At 41.8% G+C, this 27,614-nt stretch overlaps 1 protein-coding gene across 2 annotated transcripts in view; it reads left to right on the top strand.

Annotated features, from left to right (window-relative positions):
- The first annotated feature begins 5,219 nt into the window (after positions 1–5,219).
- The window catches only part of LOC146798087 (cytochrome P450 2G1-like), a 299,091-nt gene continuing 276,696 nt past the window's right edge, over positions 5,220–27,614 (top strand). For both annotated transcript variants that reach the window (XM_085625307.1, XM_085625306.1), the window contains exons 1-2: positions 5,220–5,428; positions 13,930–14,092. In XM_085625307.1, coding sequence (XP_085481433.1) covers positions 5,249–5,428; positions 13,930–14,092 — 343 coding nt within the window. In that variant the 5' untranslated portion in view covers positions 5,220–5,248. The remainder of the gene's footprint in view (positions 5,429–13,929; positions 14,093–27,614) is intronic.

The raw sequence follows: 27,614 nt of genomic DNA, 5'->3' as shown, positions 1-27,614 counted from the left end.
CATAGCTCTCTGACTCCATCCTCTTTTAAAGTTGAACATTTACCTGTTCACCATTCACATATGCCTCCTCTGCCATGTCCATTATCTTTGCTAGAGGACCCAAAACATCCACAACTTCTCTTGACACTGTTTTAACAATCTCTCCAGACCCTTACAAGGATCTCTTCCTAACTTAAACAAATATGAAATTCAGTCTGGATCCAAATTAGGGGTGACAGGCACCTTTTTATCCAGTTGTGGTCCTGCACATTCAGCCTTTAAAACATTTCAGACCTCCCTTTCCAGAGGCTTACGTATCCACTGTTTTATTAATCAATCTACATGATCTAACAGCCGTCAATCTACATTTCTGGGAAGTCTCAGATCATAAGGGCTATACATCTCCTCCCCTAGAGGATCTCTAATGATGCACTTTGATGTTGTTGTTTGATCTTGCATTGGATCATCATTTAGATCATCATCTTGCTCTATATCAAAAATATATTCTTCATATATTTTCTCTCCACTTATTTACTCTCTCATCATTGTCCATCTCAAACTCTTCGTCTGAGATCTCTTGTGTGCAGCTAAGGACACCTTTTCCTTGCATGCCCCTAAGGACAGTCAGTTTTTTTGTGGAGTTCAATCCATCCTTTCCTCTTTTGTTCAAATGTTTCATCTGTCTTGCCTTCTGTGCAAGTCTTTTATTTTTTCTTATGTCCTCCTCTGAACATGACCAAAAATCCTCCTCTGATCTCACTTCTTTCCTCTTTCTTTCCATTACTATCTCTACTACCTCTCTGATTGAACTCTTCATTTCACATTGAATCAACTTCCTTAGACTCTCCTTACTCAGTCTCCCTTCTACTGCCTGTTGATTCATACTGCCCTCTTCTGAAGTCATACTTTTTCTTTTAAATACCTCAAATACCTCCTTTTAATGTCCTTTTATCCTAAACCACCTTTCCTTATCTGTTTTTCTAATGTAATTCTCCTCTCAGTGTTAATACGATTCTCCTTACTTCCTTCGTGCTGCCGGTAAAATGTTACAATGGAAACCATGGATACCGGCTTGTGCTCTCATTTCCCTTATTCTCCCTTCTCTTCTATTTCCATTTGCCCATTTCAAAATGGCTGCCATGATCTCGCGAGATCACGGACAGCCAATTCTACTTTAAGTTATTCCCCTTGCGGTGACGTGACAGTAAACCTCAACCGTCACGATCACCAGACTTCTCCTCCTTCGCTCGCGCTGAACGCGAGCCTCTCCAAATGCTCGTGCCGCTTCACCAAATGATCACAGCATGCGCAAGCTACCCAACTTGAAAAATGGTGGCTCACGCTAAATGCACATTTCTGCAGCCCTTTGATTCGCTTTTTTCGGTAAGCGAGTGGCTAACGCGCTTGATTTAACATGTTTTATTTGTTTAACAAACATTTCTCCAATGCTACTAAAACATTACCAGTTCCTCAGTTTCTACTATAATTTTTCAAATACTAATACAAAACCACACCGAAACAAAGCTTCCCTCATTTAAACACTTCAGAAAATTAGATGCTATATTCCACAACCATACTCATATCAACAGTCATCAACCTACTTAAATATACGAGATATAGTAATAGTACTTATCGCATCAGGAGGAGCACTTAAAGGAGGATGACAGTTCCGTGCATGGGTCATTTATTGTTTTTCTTTTAATTCCAGTTCTGGATTTTTTATGTGGTTGATATTCTTTAAAGGGGCTGCTGTCAGGAGTGGCAAATAAAATAATATGCATAATGGTAGCCTCAGTCTTGTAATGAAATCCAGAAGTGTTATTTCCTATGGTAATTCCCATTGAAAACATTGTCTCTGATACACAAAAAATATCTAATGTGAATTGCACCAAATTTTACAAAAAGTTAGAACTTTACTCAGAAAGCAGTCTTTTGTGAATAGGTGCAAATGCATTCAGCCGTTTTTCAGAAATTTTGGTTTGAAGAGGGGCTTGGTTGGGCATGAAGAAGTTAAAAATGTTATGTATATCTTGACTGTAGTGGTCTAGATATGCTCTAATTAGCCAGTTTAACAGAGAGTAGTCAATCCTCATTGGCTGGAGAGAACATGGAGAATATGTTGTGGAAGTCATCACAGGACTCAAGGACAATGAAATATGTACTGAGGTAGAGTGAGCAAAGCTTGACCCTCAGGTGCATGTGGAGAGGCCCCAAAGAGACCTCCCTCCTTGATTGGCTGGCCACAACATGGGCATCCTGTTGTGACAGCCATTACAGGATTAGGGGTCATGGTCCCCATTGAAATGCATTGCAGTTAAATCCTATTTTTGACGGTAACAAAAAGGTATACATATGAAGGGTGAAAACAGCTTTTAGTCACAATATAAATCATTTATTGGTGGTGTAATACTCCTTTTAGAAATTCTAGTGAGTTCTCAGATGATTTTACCATATGAAAAAAGCTGACCCTCTAATGGGACTTGATTAACATTGTTTCAGAGAAAAACAAGTATTTCATTGTTTTTTCATAGAGAAGCTAAAATGAGTGCACACTATCTTCCTCAGCCATGTGAGAATAAATTCTGCTATTTGAACTAAAGCATGTATTATCAACCGCAGCAACAGTCTGTCAATTCATTTCTTATTGTTCTACTGAAGTGTTCAAATGAACAATTAGACCGCTAGCATTCTGTATTTATGACACAGTGTAGCACACCCACCTCTCTGCCATCTTCATGGAATCCAAGCTGTAAAACTTAAAGCATCTCCTTTAGAAATTATTCTGGTTTATCATAGCAATTGCGGTTAGTGCTCAAGAAAGCTAAAATAAGGAAATGTTTTCTGAGTTCTTGAAAATCTTTCTCATCATTTCAGTAAACCATGGTGACGTGCAGACTGAAATGTACTTTCAACACTAGCATTAGTCTGTTACCTGCCTTCCCTGTGATCATCTGCAGCTTAACCAAAGAGTTCTAATGAGCAACTGGAGCACAAACATTCTGTATGCATGGCAAAAGCGTATCACACCTGACCGGCATCTTAACGAAACAAACATTAAGGTTTGAGGTGGGTACTCACCCACATCAACTAATACCCCAATTCCTTAAACCCACCTCATGTGATAATGTGTCAGAAAGCCCCAGTGCCATTTAAGTGAATGGCATGCTGTAGATCCTCCCATATGTCTTCTTCCCATCTAGTTTTACTAGTCCTCTAAAGTTTCATATATTGCCCAGGCTATTTCTCTGTTTTGATTTGTTTTAAATTGCAACGAAAAACAAATGTTTTGCTACCCTACATTGTGAATCAAAACACCTACATGTTTTATAAACAAAATAGTGCAAATTATGTTCTTTGGTTAATAGAAAACTCCATGATACAAATATGTTTTTACTGCAATTCAGATACTAATGCATTTGTCGAGAAAAAGGTCCATGGTCAAGGTCTCATAAATACCAGAAAGTGTCATTGGAGATGAAATTGTGTCTACCCACTTAACTCTTCTGTTGTTTGAGACCACAGTAGTATCTAGAGGTCGGTGATCGCTCATGGATCTAACATGCACTACCATATCAAACTTAAATTGCCAAAGGTTAAGGTGCAATAAACTATAACTAACGTTTCTGGCAAAGACACCCCTCTTAAAAGATGGCTGCGCTACTCTGTTGGCAGCGGGATAATTACATTCTCACATACCATGGGTTAACATCAAAGTGGCTAGAAGCTCAATGCTAATCCTCGTGGACTACAAGACCAAATACTGGACCGAGAGGCTCAAAAGTTGCATTGAAATCACCTGCAAGAATTGTATGTCAATTCTCAGTTCTGGTGTTCAGGAGACTATCTAGGAGAGATAAAGCCGGAGACTCTTGGGGGCATATCATCAAGGCAAGGCGATAAACATATCGCCGCTTTAGCGTCCGTTTTCGGATGAAAAGCGGCGATAAGTCTATCGCCTTATCAGCAAAGACACGCTATTGCATGTTTTGCTGACTTAGCGCCCTTAACATCAATGCCCTACTTTGCATCGCTAATGAGATGCAAAGTGGGCGCATCACTCTGAAATTACCAGGGAAATGTACTAACACCTATTAGCAATCTGCTAACCTGTGCAGCCATGTTAAAAGGAGCGCTAAAAGCGCTCATCACAGGTTTCCTTACACCTGCTTTTCTTCTTACTAAACAATGTTGGCCTATGGGTGGTGGATTATAGGGCTGAGACCACCCAGCCCTATTAACAAGGTATCGCCTGTCGTTCTGCATTTATCGCTGGATTTCCAGCGATAAACGTACCTTTTGGCAACTATCGCTGGTTTATATAGCGCATCAGAGATAAGCGTTGCTGATAGCACACTATCTCGGCGATATAAGCCAACGATAGCCGGCGATAATTATCCTAGCGCTAAGTGTGCTAAGCGATAATTATCCCTTGGTTCGGCGCCATTCCTCTATGGTAAATATTAATCAACATCAGTGATTTACCACTTGCTGTTTTAATAAACATCTGGTAAGCCTTTCTTATCTGCTTTTACTTGTAGTTAATTGATCACCGCTCCCATGTAATTAGACTACCAGATGCCCTACCAGCTTTAGGGTGATGCATCGTAGGAGAATTCGTGTAACCAGATGTATGAACTGGTGAAGTGGCCCACGTTTCTTGAAGAAGGCAACATTGAAAGTTTTTAATAAAGGTTCCCCAGTCTATGTCTGCTAATTTTGATTTAATACCTGCCAAAATTCCAGGTAAGTGGTGTAATTGGAGCGGTTGTTTGTGCAGAAACATCTTTATTTTCCCCTTCCTTGCTCTGTTCAAATCTGAAGTCATAAAGTACAGAGGTGAGTTGAGTAGTTGAGCAACACATTTTTAAATGTTTCTGGTTAAGAAACCACTGGTGAATGATGCTCCACTTACTGGGTTAAATAGTGCACTTAATTGATCTACTGTGGTGTGAATGAATGCAAGCTCACCTACCTAATGCTTTGGTGGGGCTGGGAGCCTGTTAATCTCTTTTACCACGGGTTTCTCCGGGTGCACAGTTTGAGCTCTCACTGCATTCAGAATGATTCAAATTATTTCTAAATCTGGCGATGGCTGTCAATCCCTGGGGAGGGTTTAGTTTAAAATGGAACACAGACTAATGAAATACAGTTTGGAAAATTGTGCAAGGCATAGGCCCTGCCAGCATCTATAAACAGCGTAAGCAACTTTTCTGGCTCGCTTTCCTGGCCAACTCTGTCAGCACAGCAACGGACTGTAGGATATCGAAAAATGGCGCTTTCTGACACAACGCTGATTTTTCTTGCTGCTTGTACTTCCCTCCTGCTTTTAATCCATGCATGGAAATGGACCTTCAAAAGAAGCAACCTGCCTCCTGGCCCCCTTGCTCTGCCATTGATCGGAAACTTGCTTCAAATAAAAACCAGCGACATGGTGGAATCCCTGAGTACGGTGAGTGTTTTACTCCAATGTTTCATGATATGACAGAAAGATTATGCTTCTCTTTTAAAAAATTGCATGCTGTAAGTTGCCAAATAGTTTACCATTGCTATATTTTCTTAATTCTACATTATGCCTTGTCCAATCATCACACAACGTTGCCTTTCCCTTTATCTCACCCTTGCAGTCAAATTTTCATCCTTTCTGTGGCTTTTGGTCACTTCTTTTCTACCTCTCTCTTCCTTCTTCCTTCTCACTTTCTATTTTTCTCTCTCTTCCTTCAGATGAAAATGAAACAAAACCCACAGTCTTCAGGAAAGAATGCTGGTGCCAACCAGCAGCAACCGCCTGACAAATAAAGCACTGGTCTTAAGAATTTGTATCTCTTCCTATAGCATTTTAATAAAAAAAAATCATCCTTTACAAATAAACCTGAAAACTTTAGAAACGATAAGCAGATTGTGCTGCGAATTAGGCATTGAAGGAGAGAAGCAGCTCCTGAATGGTGTGTGATATGAGTGAAATGTATTTAAATATTTCAGTGCACTGAAACCCATAGTCTGGGTGTCCTTGCGCTACACCGCAGAATGCCCCCCATGGCTGAAGAAAGAAAGCAAGCTTATTCAACTTTCTCTCGAAAGTGGGAAAGAAGACTCCTGACTAATGGAGCAAGAAACAAGCATTGAGAATGCAATAGGTCTCGCCTTTGATTAAGTTAAAGCCATTTGCTTTTCTAATGGTATTGTATTCTAGCCTTACATTATTTAGTGTATATTTGTGATATGTGCATATATTTTCTGTCCCCTCGCCCCTTTCGCCTGCCTCATGCTATTGTAATCCTCACTTTATGAAATTAACACACATACTATTCTTATATTCATTCACCTCCCAAATCTAAAACATTGCTCTTTTCCTACTAACGCTATGCTTTAAACTACTACACGGCTAACAAAGCAATTCTAACTACAAACAACTACAACATATCACAAATATACACTAAATAATGCAAAGCTAGAATACAATACCATTAACAAAGCAAATGGCATTAACTTATTTAAAGGTGAGACCTATTGCAGGGATTTAACCCCTTGGGCTCTGGCTATGAATGTGCTTCTGAGCCTCTTGGGGTGGGAGGAGTTGTGGTCATTCCTTCTGCCTACTTTGGAACCGGCTGCTTTGGCATCTGAGAAGTTAGCCAAAATTGAGCATTTTTAGGAAAGATATTACATCTTGCCTCTTTGCCTCCCCTCTTCAACTTACTTCAATTTCATTACATCACATTGCAGTTTCTTACAGCCATAAACGCCAAGATGCCCATGGGCATTTGTTGCACTTTATAAATATTTATTAATATGAATAAAACTATTGCACATGAAAGAGCAACCTAGTGCGACACCAGCGTGCAGCTCCTCTGAGCTGCCATTGAGGGGCGTCCTCACCCACTGCAGGCTTTATAGGGTGTGAATTAAGACCAGCCCCCAAAAAAACAACAATGGTAGTTAATGGCATATTACGCTCTGTGCATCTGCATACGTTATCTAAATACATAGTATTGGTGTTGGATCGAGGCAACGTTTATAATGCAGTCTGGGAGATGTAGTCTGGCGGAGAGAATATCCCACTTTTAGATACAGGAGGCATGCCAGCGCTTTAGAGACTGGGTCGGCTCCTCCGTTTTGAGCGGGAGTGCATTGCCCCACTATGAGAGCCCCAGGACAAAACTGAAAAATAAAACTGCAATAAAGTTTATTTATTACAGTTTTATTTTTCAGCAACCAACCTGTCCTGATTGGAGTGTCAGGATGGGGCATGGCCACTTCTGGGGGGCGGAGGGGGACAGGTGGCACCTAGAGGGAAGGGGTGTAGGTTGCTGTGCACGGCTGAGTCCTGGGCAGGAGGGAGACGGAGTGAAAATGGTAAGGGGGCCATCTGACCCTCCAACCCTGTCTGAGGAGTGGTGGTAGCCTGATCAGAAAGGGCTGGGCAATAGCCGGAAGTGGTTGGGCAGATATGATTGTACAAGGTGGGGGAGTTGCGGGCTATGGTGAGGTGGGCCTAGGTCGCAAGTGAAGGGATAAGCTACTAATGATTGCATTTTTTTGAGGGAGGTCGGTGGGGGGGGGGACTTGCATCAATGGGGGAAGGGGTAGGCAGGAAGGACACAGGGGAAGAGAGCTAATGCATCCAGTGCCCTCAACAGGAAGGGTACGTTATGGGGGGCGAGGTAATGGTCGGCAGCCCATCTCGTACCCGGTCTGTTGCTCCATCACCCTGCCCCTGAAGCTACCTCTTGGAAAGAGGCTGCTGGTTGGGCATCCCCCCCTACCTCCACTCTTCCAGGATGGCCTCTGGACTCCCGCACGGCAGACTCCAAGAGTGCCTAGGTGTGGCCGCGGTCTCGCACAAAGCGTAGTGGCCTAGGTACATGTCAGGAGCTGGTCACAGGTATGTGGCGCAGTGCCACGGGATGCCACTGCCCTCTTCCTACTGTCTGGCTCACTTGGTGAGGGCCCAACTGCTCTTCCCAGTGCAGTGAGTGTAGTTGTTTCCTGCCTTACTTCCTGGCCGTGGGTTTCCAGTGTCCCCATCGTGGCTTCACCCTCTTGCTCAGACTCTGCCAGTTGCTCACGAGTAACGTCTCGACTGGCGACGTTGGGTGTCTCTGCGCAGCATGCGTGCAGATTCCACAGTAATATCCGGTGTATTGGTAACGCTGCGTGGCAGCCGCTGAAGGGGTGCTGCAGGGAAGATTGAGGTGTACACTGTGCCTCAGCCCTGCAGCAGCAGAGTGCCGCAGGGCCGAGTTTGGGTGCATCGACAAAGCTATGAATGGCATGGCGCTGTGGAGCCGGCCTGAGGGGCCGTGACAGAGCGGGGTGCGGTGCAAGAGGGAAACTGAGGTTCAAGGGTTAATTCTGTGTAATTAGAGCTGTGGAGAACTAGAGTGCTGCTTATCAAGTTTCACTATAGTTTGGGGACTTCCGCCGGCCCAGTCGCAGGACCCACCCACGTCGCAGGCAGACTTGCCTGACTTCCGGGCGGCCGCGGCTGGGCAGCAGCAGCGGCAATCTTGGGCGGCAAATGAGGGGTAGGCTCTCTTTGTGTAGAGATAAAGTTAGCATGCGGGGTGGGCACCCGCTAGGGCTCACATAAGCGGGGTGGGCACCCGCACTAATTTATAAAGTGAAACGGTACCTGTGGCGCAAGCTCCCTGAATGCGGCTCTATTGTTCCGCGTGTGCGGGAATGGCGATGGCAGAGGGGGTGGAGTCTCGCCACGCCTGGCTGAGCTGCTAAGGCATGGTCCGCTTTCACTTTCGTCCTTCACGAAAGCTTTCTTGTCTTTATGGGGCCATATGTTTGAAACACATGGCCCCATACAGATAAGAAAAGCTTTTACCACAAACGTAAAGCAACCGAGCCAGTCCAACTGGGACGGCTCTAAAAGAGAAAACTGTACGTCACTAGACGTCTCTTTTCCAATGGCTGGCCACCGTTTAGCATAAACGGTGACGCCAGCCAATGGAAAAGAGGGGCGGGGCTTAAACCCTGCTAGTGAAATCTACCCTAACTCATTAAATCTCGCCAGCGAGACTGCGTATGTCTATAGTCTACGCCAGGCGAGACCTAAAAAGAAGGCGCGGCCACTGAGTGAAATGACTCAATGTTCAGTGTAAAGCCAAGTGTTTTTGTATATTCATGATAAAAATGTGAGCACGACTTTTCCATATTTGCAGAATATGTGAAACTGTACATTTTACAGAACCAACAAGAAAAAGAACGGTAATAAATGTAGCAGGCTTTTTGGTAACAACAGTAGACTCAGTGAAAATCAGATCTCAATGGGGCTGGGTGCCTCAGGAGGTTAGGGCTGGCCAGAGTCCTGGATTGCAGGGGAGCAGAGGTACCACCAATAGGACGTTTTGAAAGGCTGACCGATGTGTGAGGTGAATGTGCCTCTCTTCACGGGCACAGACCATCTGTGTTACTATAGTATAAAGGTCCAGCAGCACAGATGAAACAAAGAGAGCCAGGAGCAGCACAAGGAGTAAGTTATTCCTGATATCACTGTTTCTGAAATAAACAGTGTGTACCAAATATCACAAACAAACTTTGTTTTAGTGCATGTAGCTAAAAAGCAGCCAAGTCATCAGATAGTTTTCCACCCGTCTAAGGACCAATCACCGGGTATTGTTTTTTCTTATTTGCTGGATAAGGTTTGGCGATGCACATTTGCACAGTTTGCTCATTTTCAGGCATATGACTTCATCTTGTACCTAATTCTGGTCCTTGTCTATTTCAGTAGAAAATGGTGGTTCAGTGAGTTTGTTGGAGGAGATTCCAGAGCACAGTAATGAGGATGGCAGAAGTTGAGTTAACTGAGGGGAATTGTGAGAGCTGGAGACAGATGTAAAAACATGAATGAGCGATTGATGGGCCTTCGCCGCTCAGATGTAAAATGTAGGACTTTCAGTGGGCGCCGCTCAGATATGAAATGTAGGACTTTCAGTGGGCACATATAGGGGTGTCCTATACATTAAGATTTTTCAGAGCATAGGCGTTCAAGTAACCAAAGCTTGCATCCCTTTTTGGGGTTGCATGGTGCAAGGGCCATGCAAACCCTTGATAAATATGCCCCAAAGAGTAACATGGCCTATTACCAATAGAGCTACAGTTTAGGAAAAGGTCCACGAGTCAAGTCGATGTTTTGATCCCCTGAAAAATGATGGAATCATCATTAGGACTCTTTTATGTACCGTTGAGACCGAGATTAGTACTGTAATAAAAGAATAAAGCTAAGAAAAAAAGGGAAAATGGTGTAAGGTACAGGTAAGAATCAATAGTACTCACATAACAACAGGGTCTATGTATGTTCTGTGAGGATAAAAGAAAGCGAGACATACAAAGATTTAGTGAACCTTTTATATGAAAAATACAACATAGAAGATGCCTCAAGTGGTGAGCAACGTTTACATGCACTACTTCAGCGCAGCTTTCCAATGCAAATCAATATTTGTACTAGAAAGTAAATCCCAAAACAGCACCGGTTTGCATTACTTTTTGTGGCATTGGACCATCTAAAAGCCTTGATAAATCTTGACATTGATTTCTTTTATTTTTTATATAGTGTAATGGTTTTAAAACAAGACTATACACTAGAATAATAATAAGACATTGATCTAAATTTAATATGGGCCCTTAGCAACCCAGTGATTGTTCTATTATCTCCCTCTATGCTGGTGTTTGATAACACTAATAAGTCCACCTGGCATGCTAAGGATGGAGCAAAACGTGTTCCTATGAAATCCCTCCCTAGAATAGAAACTATATATGTGCATACCATAAATATCATAGGACCTCTGAAGCCCTCCAGAAGAGGCTGCAAGTACTCTCTGAATCTTTCACAAAGGCCTTTGTCCCGTCAGAATCCATCTCATGTACTGTAATGGTCAATTAGTCATTGAGAAGTACAGGCAAGTCATTCATGGTCACTAAAGCTTGCGCCTTACTTTTCTGGTCCTTATCTCATCCATTTCAACTCATTCATTGTATCTCATACTCACCACTGTGGAAGTCTGCTCCTGTGGGTCTCTTCCAGACTTGAGCCCTCATTATGAGTGCCCAGTGTTCTGTGCTATACTTATCTCAGAAGGTAAAATCTGATACTATTGTGTTTAAAATTTATGATGTGCAATAATTGTCGCTTTTTACGTATTTTTTCAACAAAATGTGGCTTAACATTCGGGTTTTGCTCCTTAGCTTACCAAAATCCACATGTCCATTTGTTCTTGTTGGCATTTTTTCCCTGGTAAATTTCAGCAGGTTTTATCTTGCAACATTTATCCCAGGAATGTGGATTTTATTGCACCTGGTATTTAACTCATAATTCCGATACGTTATGTGTGGTAAGAGGACTTGCCACTCACAATGTAAGTGTATAGGCTACTGGTAATGAGGGCAGTGACCACCTCCTCCAATTCTTGTGCTTGTTGAAACTCCACATTTCACAGTGGATGCTATTCAGGACTCAAGTTTCAGTTGAGTGTAGCTCCAATATATGATGGCCTGGAAGGCCTAGGGATTGACAAACCACTCACTTGAATACTCATTTTTAATGCTTGCACTTCTCGGGTGGTTGTTGTACGAAGTTGACTTTTTATGCAGTGTACCAATGAAGGGGCACGTCATTATTGGTTTACAGGGGCTTACTTTAGTAATCTCAACTGCTTTATTTGTGGTAGTGTGGTTGAGCAGTTTAGGTTTATCAAAAGGGAGTGTTAAGATTTGTTGAACACACAGACTAAATGGTACACACACTCAAAACAAAATCTGAGACCAATTTATAAAAATAACATATAATTTTATATCATGATAGACAACAAGATCATCAGAATTATGTAAGTACTTTCAGAGTTTAGAATTTTACGATGAAACAGTAAAATGCTCAAATAACAGTTTCATATGGGAGAAACACACTGCTTGAATATACTTTCAAGCGATTGTCTGAGATACACTTTAGGACTTAGGGTGCTTGGGAGCGAAGGTCTAAAGAACCACCAGCAGTTTGAGTTTATCTGCTCTGGTGTGTCTCCTGGGTGCAGAGGTGCGGGTCGCAATAATAGCTTTGAGCATTGCATTGATAAGTCAGAGTACCTGAAACAAGAAAAGGCTGCAAGTGCGGACAAGTCTGACAGAACGCAAAAGGGGCTTAGCTCATCAGGGTCTCTGGGGCATGGGGATGCAGTTGGGTTACCATTAGCCCAGGCTGTGGGACATGGGTGCAGAGGTGTTTTGGTCAATGGGTCCTTTGTGTTGGAGGCTCTCACGGTTCCTGAGTTGCCTTGTGGGTCCTGAAGTATCTTATCGGCAGGTCGGATTTTACGGCAGGGGTGTCCAGGCTGGACACTCACCAAGCCTTGGTTGTGGCAAATGCTCTGGTACCACAGGTATTAGAGCAGGGAGACTCCTGGAGTGTCTTGAATTTTGAAACTCACTGGAGAGATGGGGCTGATCTATTGGAAACATGGTGACCTGCCTCTGATGAGATATACCCTTGATGGGCCCGATGGTCATCAAAACAAAGTACCAGACAAGTGCAATTGGTGCCTGCAGGTGCAGGGGAGTGGCTCCTCCACCCCAAGGGAGCTGCTCAGTGGTTGTTGAAGTGCTGGACAGTCCTCCAAGTGTTTGGAGGATGCACAGCTTTTGTACGAGTTGGGTCTTTGCAATGGTCAAGGTACCAGAAGGAAGCAGGGTTTGGCACCAATTTCACAGGAGTGTGCATTGTCGTGTTTTCAAAATGGCTTGCACAATTTTCATGTATCCTGCAATAGCAGCTAGCATGCAGTTTTTTTGTGTGGGTTCCTTTGTGTGGCAACATACATGCTGCAGCCCATACGGACCCTCTTTAGTACTGATGCCCTGGGTATTATAGGTACCCTTTAGGGACTTAAAAGGGTTCTAAAGTCCTGGCAATAGTGCAATGTGAATGGCTTTCCTGTGTATTACTGCAATTTTGCACATGATTTTTCCCCATTGCATGCATCTTATTTGCTTTATTGTATACTTTGGTGTTTTTTTCTTGTATAATATATCCGTATGCAGTCTGAGGTGGCTTGCATGTCCATGCTTACATTAGTTGTTACAGATCCTAGCTATACATTAGTCAGCCACACTACCAATGTTCCTGTGTTTTCTGTCTCTTTGTCCCTCCATATTTCCTTCAAGCTGTAGATCACACTTCTACTAGCCATCATGAGCCAATAATCTTGCATTCGGAAGACATTTGAAAGCTAATTTTTGGAAATGATCAATGCCCCCTTACCTAAAAAGACAAACACATCCAATGTGCTGTATAAGATGTTCCTCCATTCATTCATTTACTCAGTCTTAAGTACAAAGTTAGGTTGTCAGTCAAAATTCCAACCAAAGAAATATCTACCTACACACAGATGGTCACAGTCCACATATATAGGAGTAGTGATTCATTATCATTCTACATCTATTTACCTTAATGATATTGTGCAAGTCAATATTGTGAAGTGGATGTATGGGTAAGCTGATATTTTATACTGAATATTTTTGTGGCACACAGTAAACAATTTAAGCATGCATCACCAGGCAAGAACAGGAATCACATGTAATCATATCAGACCTTTTATATGCACCCTACCTTCTGTAATAAATGTGTAAATTACATTGGCAATAGTCAAGCTACTTATGAATGCAGACACAACTTGTCTTTCCTCATAAGTGAATTGGACCTCATCGGAAAATGCATGCTGATGCTTAAATACACTCTAATCAGTGATTAGACCACCCATATCCCGCTAGGGCATGAGGTGGATTAAAAAATATGTCTCATCTCCAGGCATTTACAATGGATTCACTTTCTTGACTGCATGGCACAGCACTGTCATGCATTGGAATAACAGAGTGTTCTCAATTCATCATTCAGTGTGCATGGAATAATATAGTTTAAATAAAATCTTTTTACTTCTTTCTCCTTTGCAGCTGAGTGAGAAATATGGTCCAGTTTTCACAGTATCCCTGGGTCCTCGCCGCGTGGTAGTGCTTTGGGGATATGACGCTGTGAAGGAAGCCCTAGTGGACCACTCGGAGGAGTTTAGTGGAAGGGGAGCTCTTCCAACATTTGACAGAGTCTTTAAAGGTTTTGGTAAGTAATCATCTGAGAGAGATGATATTTGGAGAATGTTTCCTTATCCTTATCAGAACTGGATTGACAGAATTAAAGGAGAGTTGATTTCTGTGTGAAGGTTACTACTTCTTCACTCTGCTACAAACAGCACTGCTCACCCAACGAGGTTTGATGGCCACCACAGCACTGATATATATGAGATTCAATGATGAATGAAACAAGACCAAATCGAGAAGAATCCAATATGTAGAACCGGAGTTATGAATTTTTAAAGCTTAAATAAAATTATATTGCTTAGAGTCATAAGGGACATCTGGTCATGCTAGATCCGGGTAAATCCAAAGTTCTGGCTGACAGCAATAGAGCTCAGGTGGGCTACAGGACACATGCAAGTCCCGCAGAAAAAGTACCTTGGATGGAGGAAACATCAATGGCGAAGACTTGATGCGAGGAGCAGAGGAGGCAATGCATTGTCGTTGATCTCTTGGATGTAGGCAATGCGTCGGTTACGATCCGCATAGTCAGTGAAGCCTGGTTGGTGAACCCCTTTGTGATGCATTGTCACCAAGCCGTATAGACCATCATGGTCCAGCTGCTTAGTTGGTCAAAGCAATGTCCGCGAGAAGCAACTGCGTCGATGCAGATGCTTCAGTTCTAATTGCCACGAAGTTGTTGATGTGTTGGTTCTGCTGGGTCAGCCTAGAAAAGTTACTTCCAAGAGCCCAGGACTGGATTGGTATCAATTGGAAAGGCAAGACTCACAGATGGCAGAGTTCAGGTGCTGTTGCAGGGTTGTAGGAAGTCTTTGATGTCACCGAGACGTCAGAACAGGGAGCAAACCAGAAAGCCCTTGGCGTTTCTCTGGGTTCAAGTGAGATTGGTCCAGTCCTTTTCCTCAGCAGAGCAGAGGGTAGCAGGTAGCAGGCAACAGGCAGCACATCAGAGCAAAAAAGCAGTTCTTCCAAAGCGGCAGTCCAGCAGAGTGGCAGTCCTTGTAGCAGCATAGCAGTCCTTCTTCTTAGCAGAGTTCTTCACAGGTCCAGAAGTATACTGTCTTTGTAGGGTCAGAGACCCAGAACTTATACCAAGTTGGGCCATTGATGTGGCGTTGACATCAAAGAAGGATCTTTGAAGTGAATAGAGGTCCTTTCTTCCCAGCCCTGGCACCAAACTATCAGTAGGGGGTAATATGCCCTTCGCGTGGAAACAGGACAATGCCTATTCAGCTGTAGATGTCAGCTCCCCCACCCTTCTTGCCCAGGAAGAGCCATCAGAATGCAGATATCAGATACATCTAGCCTTTCTGTGTTTGTGGCTGTCTAAAGGGAATGCACAAAGTGTAGCTCGTACCCACCCCAGACATGTATTGGAGTCAGGCTGCAGGCACATAGAGCAGTAAGGAAATGCCACTTTCTAAAAGTAATATATCATAGGGTGCTTGTGTGCACCCCACCTGCCACACTGCGAATGTGGGAAAACTTCACTCCTTATGTCCATTTCTTCCAGCGTTATCCATAGTAATCTTGAGACACCCATAGTAGTCAATATTTTTAATCACTTTTCGAATTTCATGAAACACTGCTTTGACGGCATCCTTTCACCTTTCAACTATATTTAAGCGTCTTCCAATGTTTACTGAGTAACCATTGAGGTTTTTTCACAGCAACATGATTAATCAAAGGTGAAACACAGAGTAGGCTCATTGCGTTATATTCCCAATGCATTTTGAGCCTCCTGGGCTCTTCGTCAGGGGTTTCTACAAAATTAAAAGTTGTACCCTGTCAACCTGTGCTATTATATCACAGACATAAAAACAATAATGCAGCGCTCACCTTGCGCCCATGCCTGCTGCCTCCCACTAAACCCAACATGCCGTAATTTCCTAAATAATTAACCCAGCTAATCGAACAACGTGCAGTCCCTCCCTCCTGTACCAACTCTGCGTGCCCTCTCTCACTAGACATCCTAAAACAAACAAATTGCATTCCCGATCTCCTGTGTTCAGAACCCACTTTAAAACAATAAAGATGCCACCCCATTGGGCTCAGGGGCTGGGCCCATCTGAAATCCCTTCACATTTACATAAAAACATACTAAATAGATCAACCGGCCCTATCTTCATGCCCCTAAGTTAACCCTGATGCCAAAAACATGGATTGATTTGCAAACAATAATGTTAAAAGTGTCAAGGAAATGCATTTTAGTGATTTAGTTCCACTCTTATTTCACAAGCTTAACTTAAACTTGAATTCCCCAAGAGCTACCTATTTTAAAATTGCTGTTGTTTATCTGTATTTTTTTCTGTGCATAGAAGGCTTGAGCCCTGTCAGGTGTTTATGAGGGATTTTTGATTGAGGGTGCAGGCGCTAAGGCTGCAGCCAAACGATGTGCCCGTCAGTGGGTTGGCCCGTCTGCAGACAATGTTTATATATTCCATTTGCAACTGACTTTCTGTGGATATGTGTGTGAAGGAGGTACACAGATGTCAAAATATTTGCAAAGAAAAGTACGAGAAATTAAAGTGCTTACATTTGAGGGATTGCACTGCATGTTGGGAGCAGTGAAGTGCCAGAGATGCGAAGAAGTGGATTGAGGGAAGAACAAAAGAGGAAGCTGAAGAGCAAAGAAAGGGGGTGAAAGATGTGCAGATGGACAAGATATGCAGAGAAAAAGAAAATACACATCTAACATAAAGCACACATAACTGAAGGCCAAAATTCCTTCCACAGGTCTCAATGCTATTTAATTCACAGAGTAACTTTTTCAGAATTTAAACATTTCCAATATTAATTATTTATAAGAAATCATTGTTACTCATTTATCTTAAACATCTAACACCCAGTGACAAATCCAATCATACTGACAGGCTTTAGGTGTATGTCAGTTGTTGTGTCATTTATCTGGATAAAATTAAATTTCAGCAAGAAACCAAAATACCAGTCAGGTGGCACACTATTGGAATTACAGACATTTATTTGACATGCTCCTTTAAAGAGAGCCCCCACTTTTTCCTGCCTGCACACATTTCTATATGACCGGTTGCAGCCAGCGTCTGTGGGTGCTTACCACAGTCTGGTTCTAGCATATTGTTCCAAGGTTAGTGCTGCATGCAGTGCAAGACACAGGGCAAGCATACATTTTTAATGGCTAAAGTTGTCGTGCTGTACAATTTAAACACTACAGTAACTGTTAAACATATTAATGCAGGAAGATACGGGGCAGTTTTTAATGTGTTTAATATTTCAAGACTATATGTTCTCACTGCTTAATAAGCCTTGGTTTATCGCTATATTATTTGCTTTTAAATGCACCATTTGCCAGTCTTCTTTTCATTTATTTCTCAGGGGAGGGACTCACCCTGGACCCCAGGTTTGTCCATTGAACTTGTTCACATTGCTCCCTTTATCAAAGTCATGCCAAACGTTTACACCTCACCACTTTTTTTTAAATGTCACCAGCCGCCACTGAGTTATGATGCCCATTCTTGAAATATTGTGAGCTTTGTGGAAGACATTCTAGTTAAAGATGGAGAAAGGATAACCATCTTTACCATACCGAGTGCGACCTTGACATAATTGTGGCTATCTGTTGCATTATGGTGGTCAAAGGTACCTTCATGTGATGGCATACCAAATATTAGATGATAAATGTGTTCAACATAATCTCGCCTTGCATGACTCTAGTACATATGAATGTTTGGAGAAAGAACGAGCTGCTGCTTGGACACCAAACATGAATTTACCAAAACAACAAATAAATAAACGTTGGTGTTTCAGATCAAAAATGCTGATTTTTTCATGAAATCAACAAGTTTCTGTTTGGGAAGGAATATGGCATGGTGAAATGGCTGTTTTAAAAAAAAAATGAAACTGGGAAGATATTTCAGGAAAAAAATTGGATTTAAAAAATATGTTTCAAAGTTGTCCTTTAAACGATAATTCACACTAATAATAATAATAATAAGAAGAAGAAGAATCTTTATTCGGCATATAAAAATATGACCATAAAAAAAGTCTTAAAAAATACAAGCATCAGGCAAAGGAAGTCTTCATAGAGACTGCCACATACATGAGGAAGACCAAGTATATATCCTGTCAATATTCACCAATTGTCGCTTCATATGAAAGTGCATCCAACGAGTTTTAGTGCATGTTTGAAATATATAAAAAACAATAAAATATTCAGCTAGTACTTTTATAGCAGCAAAATAGCAAACATTCTTCTGGGCTTCAAACACCCCTCATAGTTTGTAACTTTAAAGCAGATCTTAAAAAGTTTGGAAACACAGAAGAGTGTTAAAACATCTGATGACAGCTTTAAAAACAACAAGGCAACACGTGCCTGTCTAAATCTAAACCTTCTCAAAAGGCCCTTCAGGAGCATTTTTCTGAGATATGCATAGTGCGGACAGAGTAGGATGAAATGTAGGGTATCCTGTAGAGTCCTATTGTCACAGCCAGAGGGTCCTCTATGTTCTATATTCAATGTAAAGCCAGCAGGTACAGCCAATAGGTGATGAAATAAATGTAATCTAAAACAGGCAATTAAAAATCGGTCATGTGCTCTAGTTATGAGAAATAAGTATGGTTCTATGCCCTGGATCGATTTGACTAAAATATGTTCTCTCACCGTGGACTTATAAAGCTCGCTGTCCTCACGTTGCAACGTAACATACTTAAAAAACAGATCTTTGATAAGTGCCTTTTTCCTGGGTTCTCACCTTATCAGGGTTAGTAAAAAAAACTGTGCGCCCTAATCTAGAGAAGGTGTCCTTTGCATATTTTAACCGCGGGATTTTGAGTGCACAGTCAAGAAAGAGACAGTCCTGGATCACCAGTCTATGAAAACCAGCCTCTTCAATTGACCAGATCTTCGCCCCAACACAATAGGGTTTAACTGTCCCATATCAGAAATGTATTTAGACCCCAGTTCTTTGTGGTCAATATACGCAGGGGTGCTATGGGGAACTTTCAGCATACACCTGAGATATTTATTCTCTTTAGTATGTAACTTGTTAATCTCGAAAAATCCCCAGACCTCACTACTATATAAAACTTTAGAGCAACAGATAGAGTTGTATAGCTTTAAATTCATTACTGGGGTCCAACGGCCTAGTCTATGAGCAAAATCAGCTAGTGTTCCTGTGGACCTTATCAGAGCGAGGCACTTCTCCTCTAAAAAGTATTTAAAGTTCAATTTTCCGTCAAATAAAATGCCGAAATATGAAAAGGCCGGAACTTTCCCTAAAATGTGTGTGCCTATTGTGTAATTATGAGGCCTGCTTGGCTTCTTCCCAATTTCCATAATCTATGACTTTGTTAGATTGGGGGACAGATCCAGATTATTCATGAAGCTCACAAAGCCATCTATTAAAAGCTGCAAACCCTTTGGAGTGCGGGCGAGGATTACCGCATCGTCTGCATAAAGCAGAACAGGGACCGCTCTTGTACCTATCCTCGGGGTGTCTGCATGTATGGCCATCAGGGCAGAATCAAGGCTGTTGATATATAAAGTAAACAAAAACAGCGCTAATATACAGCCCTGTCTAACCCAGCATGAGCACTTAAAATGGTCTGTAACCTTCCCTTACCTGTGTATATCTAACTACTGCCGAGGTATTAGAGTCTAGGGACATTAGGATATTGATTATTTGTGGGTCCACCCTGAGCTCACCCATGAGAGTCCATAGTTTACAGCGGTTCACTCGGTCAAAGGCCGCAGTGAGATCTATAAAGATTGAGGCATTGGTCTGTGGTAGATTTCCCAGGTCGGGACCCATATTGAGCATCCGTTATAATTTGGTTGGCCTCCGCCCAATTTGTCAACCTGTTTAAAACCGCCCACCCCAAAACCTTCACAGACACATCAATAAGAGATATGGGACGATAGCAATGTAGACTGTCCCTGTCTCCTTTCTTGAAAATGGACACAATAGTAGCAGTGGACCTAGATGCTGGCATTACTGAAGTTACTACCACATTTAATACACTTGCTAGGAGCGGTACCCAGACCATTCGGTGAGGTCTGGCGAGATCTCATCTGGTCCCGGTACCTTGTTCCTCGTGGGACCCTCAATTCCTGTTCTCACCTCATCTAAAGAAAATATAATGGGGGTAGAACTTTGTTCTGAGTTTGGGGTCTGAGATTGTTCTACTCTATAGGGATGGTTGTACAAACCCTGAAAGTGCTGCTGCTATTGTTTGGGTAGGATATTATGGCTTAACCCAGGTTTATTTGAGTCTTTAAAACATGGTTTATTAATAACTCTCCAAAAACGAGTAGAGTCCTCTAGCTCTGCTGCCTCTGTTAGCTCCTCCCAGGCTTTCTGTTGTAGTTGTCCTTTTCGCTCTTTGGCGGCTTGCTTATAACTTATACGACAGGCCTCCACCCGATCCCTATCCCTCTGAGACTGCTTAAGGGCCACTTTTAGCTCTCTTAGGACCCGACAGCATTGACCATCAAACTATTTAGGGGCGTTCAACCTAGACGAGTAAGTGGGGGCTTTCAATAAGCTATCCACTAGCTGTGCGATATCCCTAAAGGCCTCTACTAGTTCAACCCCTTGCACTTCTAGGCCTAGACATTTCAGAATAACCTGCTTGCCTCTATTAAAAAGAGATATATTTTTAAAGCAGAAGTATCAACTGGAGCCCAGAGCAACCGCCTACTTTGATCCGTTATGGCAATCGTCGTAACCCCAACTATTCTATGTGGTAATTAACACTAATTTCTGAAGGCTTTTATCCGTGGTGTAATTTGTCTGATAATGGGTGATTTATATAGTTGAGCAGTTGCATTGCTCGATGATACTGCATGGTTTGTCTAGCTTGTATACCTTTGGCCTGTGATTGTGAGGTTTTAATTTTTGTAGATATTTTCTGCCTTGCCAGGTAGATTCTGAGTCATAGTATAGGCCTGAGCATCTACAATGGAGTGGCAGGATGGAAAAAATACAAAAAAAAGTAACATACATTTTGAAAAATGATAGGCCATGTGACACTGTATTACTAGATTTTCTTTAACTCATTGTAATGCATATACCGCTTCAGCAGATGTTTGGAGAAATTATGTTGAATAATTAACAACCCAGTTTCATTGGGGAGGTGGACCCCCAACTCACAAATTAAGAGTAAAGCTTACATGGCCAATGTATGGGAAACGTGTGTTGTAAAATGTGTTTAAAAAAATAGCCTGCTCCCTTAGAATATGTTGCGCTTACTTGCTATGCTCAGGTGTTCCAGTCTATCTGAGGCAGGTATTTTTGCCCCACTTGTTTTAAAGTTCACCAGCTGCCACCTCTATGAAAGAAGCCTAAACCGATAAGGCTATGCAGTAACTGATGTGTGCCGGGGGAAGCTTCAGATCTTATTGTGCCTGGACATTCAAGTCTGTGTTTGTCATTCAAGCCTGTTGTTGGATTTATAATGTCTGGCTGCCTCTGGCTAATTGGTGTCTGTATCTCTTACATAAGGTAGCAGCCTAATTAATGTATATGTGGATATGTGGTGAATAAAATAGATATACCTAGTTTAGCATTTTTTGTCGTCATTAACATGCAACATTTTGTTTAATTTTACATATTTTTTAGTTTTTCTTTTCCTCTGTGAGGTCACATCTTGTGTTGTCAACAGAGACAATGATCACATGACATCAGTAGGTCCAATATTGTGTGATGGCACTTCCTTCTGGGATTAAAGGGTGTGTGACCCCCTTACTCTCTTATACTATTTTGATGAGTCAACGTCAATGTTCTCATGGTTAAAAGGAGCTATATTTGAACTCTTTTGCTAGCTGGGTGTATCCAGACGCTTTGACCCAGGTTGATTTTTTTTCAAGCCCTGGGATCACACCAAACACATAAATCCTTTACCACATTGGAGCTGCCCATATGTGACCTGTGGAAAAATCAGCGAATTTGGTGGAACTCTTGTCCTAATATGTACAATACTAATGATAATTGTCATAGAATTCCTTATATTTAACATCATGTAAACAATAATGAGGTGCTATATTGTGTTTTGACAATATGTGAGTCCATATGTCTATTCCTTGCGGAAGCTTAAATTGCACAATAGACGTTTCTGTTGCTCCAACCAAACTTTATCAGCTCATTAATCTGAATGTTTTGTTTTTCTCTAAAGTTGATAACAAGTTTCTTCATGCCCATACATCTCTCTTGACCAATTGATTAACTTGATTTTTTCCAGATTTTAAACCATTTTCTACAGAGCATGGTTAATCATGGCTTCAGTATCCAATGCTAATCCCTCTAAATCTAGATTGAGGGCCTTCCTTACTGAAATTTGAGGCACCTCTCTTTAGTCCTTCCCCAAGCTCATTGTGCTTTATCAAATGCAGAAAATACATCAACATGTTTGTTGTATTCTAGATTAAGCAAATGGTGACCAATCAACTTTGAACAGTGTCTCACAAATTGCTTTATTGAATTGCAATGAGCAATCAAATAAAGCAGGCTAGATGAACCACCGCTCTACCCCTCATCAAGTTCAGAATTTCAAAACAATCTAGATAAATTGTACATTGAATAGAAATTTTTTAAAACAATGCTTAGGTGCTATCAGTTTTAGAGGCATTTCAGAGGAAACTTTCATGAAAAGCAGTTTTGCCAATTAAGCCTGACCCCTCCACTTGGGTGTTGAGGAATTTCCTGTCATGGAATTTTGAATAAATGTGGGCAACCACTTCATTTTCTAACAGGAAGTATCATTGTCTAAGTATAAATTTAGACAGAGTTAAAAAATTGCTGGATTGCAATTTAACGAGGTTACCTTTTATTTTAAAATTATCTAACAGTACTTCCTTCACCTCTCACTGCCTTTGCAATTAATCTTGCTATCCTGCCAGCCTTACGAAGCACCTCGATTATATAACATTTTTGGTAATCTAGTTAAAAGGGGCATTATAAGAATTTTGATCAGTTTTGTTATGCTAGAAATAGGAAGGCCACAATATGGCATGTAGCTCCACTTTTTGCTATTGCTACCCACAGTATGCCAACAGCTACTGAAGGTGTCCAAGATATTTCATGTCTTCCCACTTTAGGGCAGACATAGCCATATTTTATACTGTTACATCCAACCTACTTCAGAGATGACCAGATAATGTCACACCTGCAGTATTTATGCCACTGATAGAACCAGGCTCCACAATAATTGCCAGTAAGGCAGAACCAACACCTGAGGTGACCACCAGATGCAAAAGATGGCATGCCGATGTCATGCTAGGGATTGTCATTTATGCTGAAAGAGCGCTGGGCCTTATAATATAATATCTCGATCTAGTTGTTAAATATTTTTCCCCATTGGTCATATGGAATTTTATTAGTTAATGTGAGGCATTGAAAGGAAGAAGACATCAACAATTCATTTCTAACTCATGAAGCCGATATGACTCAACATTAAGGACCAGGAACCACTGAATATAGTTAAATTGTGTTATTTGGAATATCAATCAATCTAGTACATATGCAAGCCAACAGTCAATTCAGTAAGTACAGCAATACAATGGGTAAGCTGAACTATCTCAGTAAGTTGAGGCGTAATAGAATGAGATACAGAATTGTGATAGCAATTAAAGCAAACAGGTGTCCAATAAAGAAACTTCCCTTCTCTCTTATAAAAATAAGTATATAATGGGTCATTATTGACAAGTAACTCACCTGATTTTGATTGCCGCCATCGCCAGGAGTCATACCGACTAGAAGGTTGTGCCGCCACCGCCAGGAGTCATTCCCAGCCAATCACCGCGTTGCCGCACAACGGGACTATGAATCCCGGCAGCACCAGCGGCGGCGCACTGCACGCACGTAACAACAGCGCCAGGAGGCGCATATAAGCAGTGCAAGGCCGGCGGAGCGGGGGGAACTCACCTGATTTTGATTGCCGCCATCGCCAGGAGTCATACCGACTAGAAGGTTGTGCCGCCACCACCAGGAGTCATTCCCAGCCAATTACCGCGTCGCCGCACAACGGGACTACGAATCCCAGCAGCACCAGCGGCGGCGCACTGCACGCACGTAACAACAGCGCCAGGAGGCGCATATAAGCACTGCAAGGCCGGCGGAGCGGGGGGAACTCACCTGATTTTGATTGCCGCCATCGCCAGGAGTCATACCGACTAGAACGTTGTGCCGCCACCGCCAGGAGTCATTCCCAGCCAATTACCGCGTCGCCGCACAACGGGACTACGAATCCCGGCAGCACCAGTGGCGGCGCACTGCACACACGTAACAACAGCGCCAGGAGGCGCATATCAGCAGTGCAAGGCCCGCTACATGGGACGCGTGCGGGCGTGTGCCGGGCTAAGCACGGGCGGGCCGTCTGTGGCCGTCCGGGGCTGACCGTGGCTGGGCTGGGCCACCCCCGCTGGCTGTTTTTACAGGTATTCTGATTGATATTATAATTCAAGGGGTGCCTGACATATATTGAACGTACGTTGGCTGCTAAGAATGGGAAAAACCACGCCGATGGCTACTCGTTCAAGTGTAAAAACCAAAGCTCCACCCAAAACCCCTCTACCAAGCTTGACAGCAATAGACAGGATGCTGCAAAAAACTATAGGGGTAGTCGTTAATGCGGTTGAGAGCACGGAGAGGCGGCTGTCACTACCCCCTAGCCTATGTTTGCAAACGCAACAGAACCAAGACTCTGAAGATCATCCTAACCTCATGTTGAGCACAGCATATTCACAAGAATCAATTCTTATGGCTTCATATGTGGACCTTCCGGTTAAGGACCCTAACTGTGTCATAATTTTGCAAACTACACCTCCAGATGAGTTTATGACTCGGGAAAATAGGCTATCTCTTACCCCTAGATTAGGGTTAAATGAGGATTTACCTAACATAAACAATGTGTCTGATCATATGGAGAAGTTAATTATTTGTGAAAATAAAGACACAAACACAGTGGGATCAACACATGGTGCTATTCCCTCATTAGGAATACAAGGGAATTGTTTAAAAGTAAAAGTTGCACAGAATTCACGTAAGAAAGGGAAACCAAAAGGTAAAAATAAGAAAACTGTACCAATCCCCCTACAAGAAAGAGGGGAGAAAAGAAAGTTATTAAGTAGTTTTGAAACCCTTAACCATGATGATAAGCACACTATACAAGAAGGAATTACATTGACAGATTTGGTAGACTTCATGATAAAAATTGAGCAGGTAATGAAGTCGTTTGTACTGCCAATAATAGGAAGATTAAAAACCCTTGTGGAAAAAATTGAGGGTTTAGAAAAGCAAGGGGTAGATAATTCAGAAACACCGGAACAACTGAGTACATTAATTAGACCTATAGCTGCATCTATCACCAACAAACCAGATGATGTCGTTATTAGTGTGTCGCATACATTAGAACCCACAATTTTAGATGCAAGGTGTGAGAAGGATAATGTACCCATTATTTCACCTATGGGGGCAAATGTGTTAAATCATAGGGATTCTGGATGTAAAAGAACCGAGAGAAACAAAGATAAGGGACCTGTGGGGAAGGAGGAAATGATAGAATCGAATGTGTATAATCGAAACAAGGTTGCAAATAATTACGATAAGGATAAAAAAATACATATTGATCTCCACCCACCGTCAATTCCTTATACAGTAGTGCTGGCAGGGGTACCAGAGTTGAGTAAAGGAAAGACAGAAAATTACCAAGAATTTAAGAATAAGGTAATACACTGGCTGAATTATAATAGACCTCTACCTGGACAAACACGTGTGGAAATTCTAAATGTTAGGAGAATGCACTGGATTGGTCAGAGACACAAAGATATACCAGGAGATTGTATTATTGTAAACCTAAGAGATAGAAGATCGGTGAGTTTCATATGTCATTGGGAAACTAACTATGATATTGGCAGAATTCAAACTGTAGACCTAACCTATTTTTATCCATTAATGGATTCAAGGAGAGATAATGCTTGGTATTATGGGGAGCATAGGCTTAGACATAGAGGTAATGTTAGCCCAAATTTCGATATCCCTTTAGCAAATAGATTTCAAATCTTGCAGGGGTTAGAAGACATTGACTGACTCAGTGGGGACAACAGACCCACTGATTTGATCACGACTGAATGGAATGAGCTTAAGGACCAAGGGCTACAAAGTACTAGCATAGAACTAGAAACAGTTAAGGTGGCTCATATCAGCAAGAGGCAAGGCCTCGTGTGCCAGCAGAGCCCACAAATTGAGGTACCTTGTGGTGGAAAATTATCTTTAAATAGCAATAATGATTTAGTGGTTGATCAATCTAGTGGGGAGGTATGGTCTTTTCTGAGCTGGAACATTGCAGGATTGAGATCTAAATTGGGTAATGCAAATTGGGAAACACTGTTAAATAATTATGATGTTATTAGCCTTCAGGAAACATGGATAACTGAACCTATACATATTAATGGATTTAAAACATATTTCTCCCCAGCAGTAAGCTCACCTTACGGCAGGGCTAAAGGAGGTTTGTGTTTAGTTTTTAATAATGTGTATTATCACATTATAAGGATCACAGTTAACAAAGGGTTTTCTTTAGTGTTGGTTAACTTTTATAACAATATTCAAGGAGAAGACTCAGTGGATGTCTACAGACTATTAGGTAGTAATATCGCCTCAGCTGTAGGGAGGAGGACCGAGGAAATTTGTATTATATGGGTAGGAGACTTTAACTGCCAAATATGCAGGAGTGCAGAGAGTGGGTTATGTGGGGTAAAATTAGATAGAGACATTGGCTTTAGTCATTTTGAACATTTTAGACGAGGGGATTATTTAAATGAATTAATATTTGAGAATGATATGGACTTTGTTAACAGGTTGATCAGTCCAGAAATCCCCTTCTTACCAACGTTTAACGGTAGAGGGGCAAATACAACTATTGATTATGCCTTAATGACTTCTAGTCACAGGGATATGTTACAGAACTATAGTATTCTGGATTGTCCGCTTAGCGACCATTTCCCTTTAAGTTTTAAATTAAATTTGAGATTTAAGAAACATCGTGGGAGGGCCAAATCTAAAGTTATAATAGATAATATCATCATGGCCCGTAAAAATGGATATGCTTTAAAGTGGACTAAAATTTCCCCAGTTGACTTTCAGGAGAAATTCATAAAAAGTATGTTGCCCCAATTTTATGTATGTACTGACGAGAATGCCAATGATTCTGATATCATTAATAATTTTTTACTGATTATTGCCCAAACAAGAAAGTTATTGTGGGTTAGTACTAGTGGTGGGAATACAAGGCAGAAGGGGTGGTTTGATTCTGAATGTACAAAGGCATATAAAAGTCTAAAGCATGCTATACATGCTACGGAGAAAGACACTGACCTGATTAGAAATTGTAGGAATGTCTATAAGCAAACCCTCAAAAATAGGAAAAATGCTTTAAAGTCTGAAGCATGGGATGCTTTATGTGATGCTTCGTTAAGTAAAGACTCTGCCTTATTTTGGAAACTTGTTAACGCCCCTTTTTTAAATTATAGTAATGCAGACCCACTAGAGGTGGCAATTACAGAGAGTGAGTGGGCT

Source organism: Triturus cristatus, chromosome 9 (assembly GCF_964204655.1).
Source record: "Triturus cristatus chromosome 9, aTriCri1.1, whole genome shotgun sequence".
In the NCBI taxonomy this organism is placed as follows: Eukaryota; Metazoa; Chordata; class Amphibia; order Caudata; family Salamandridae; genus Triturus; species Triturus cristatus.
The sequence above is the reverse complement of the archived record's forward strand: the minus strand, read 5'-3'. Positions and strand labels throughout refer to the sequence as shown.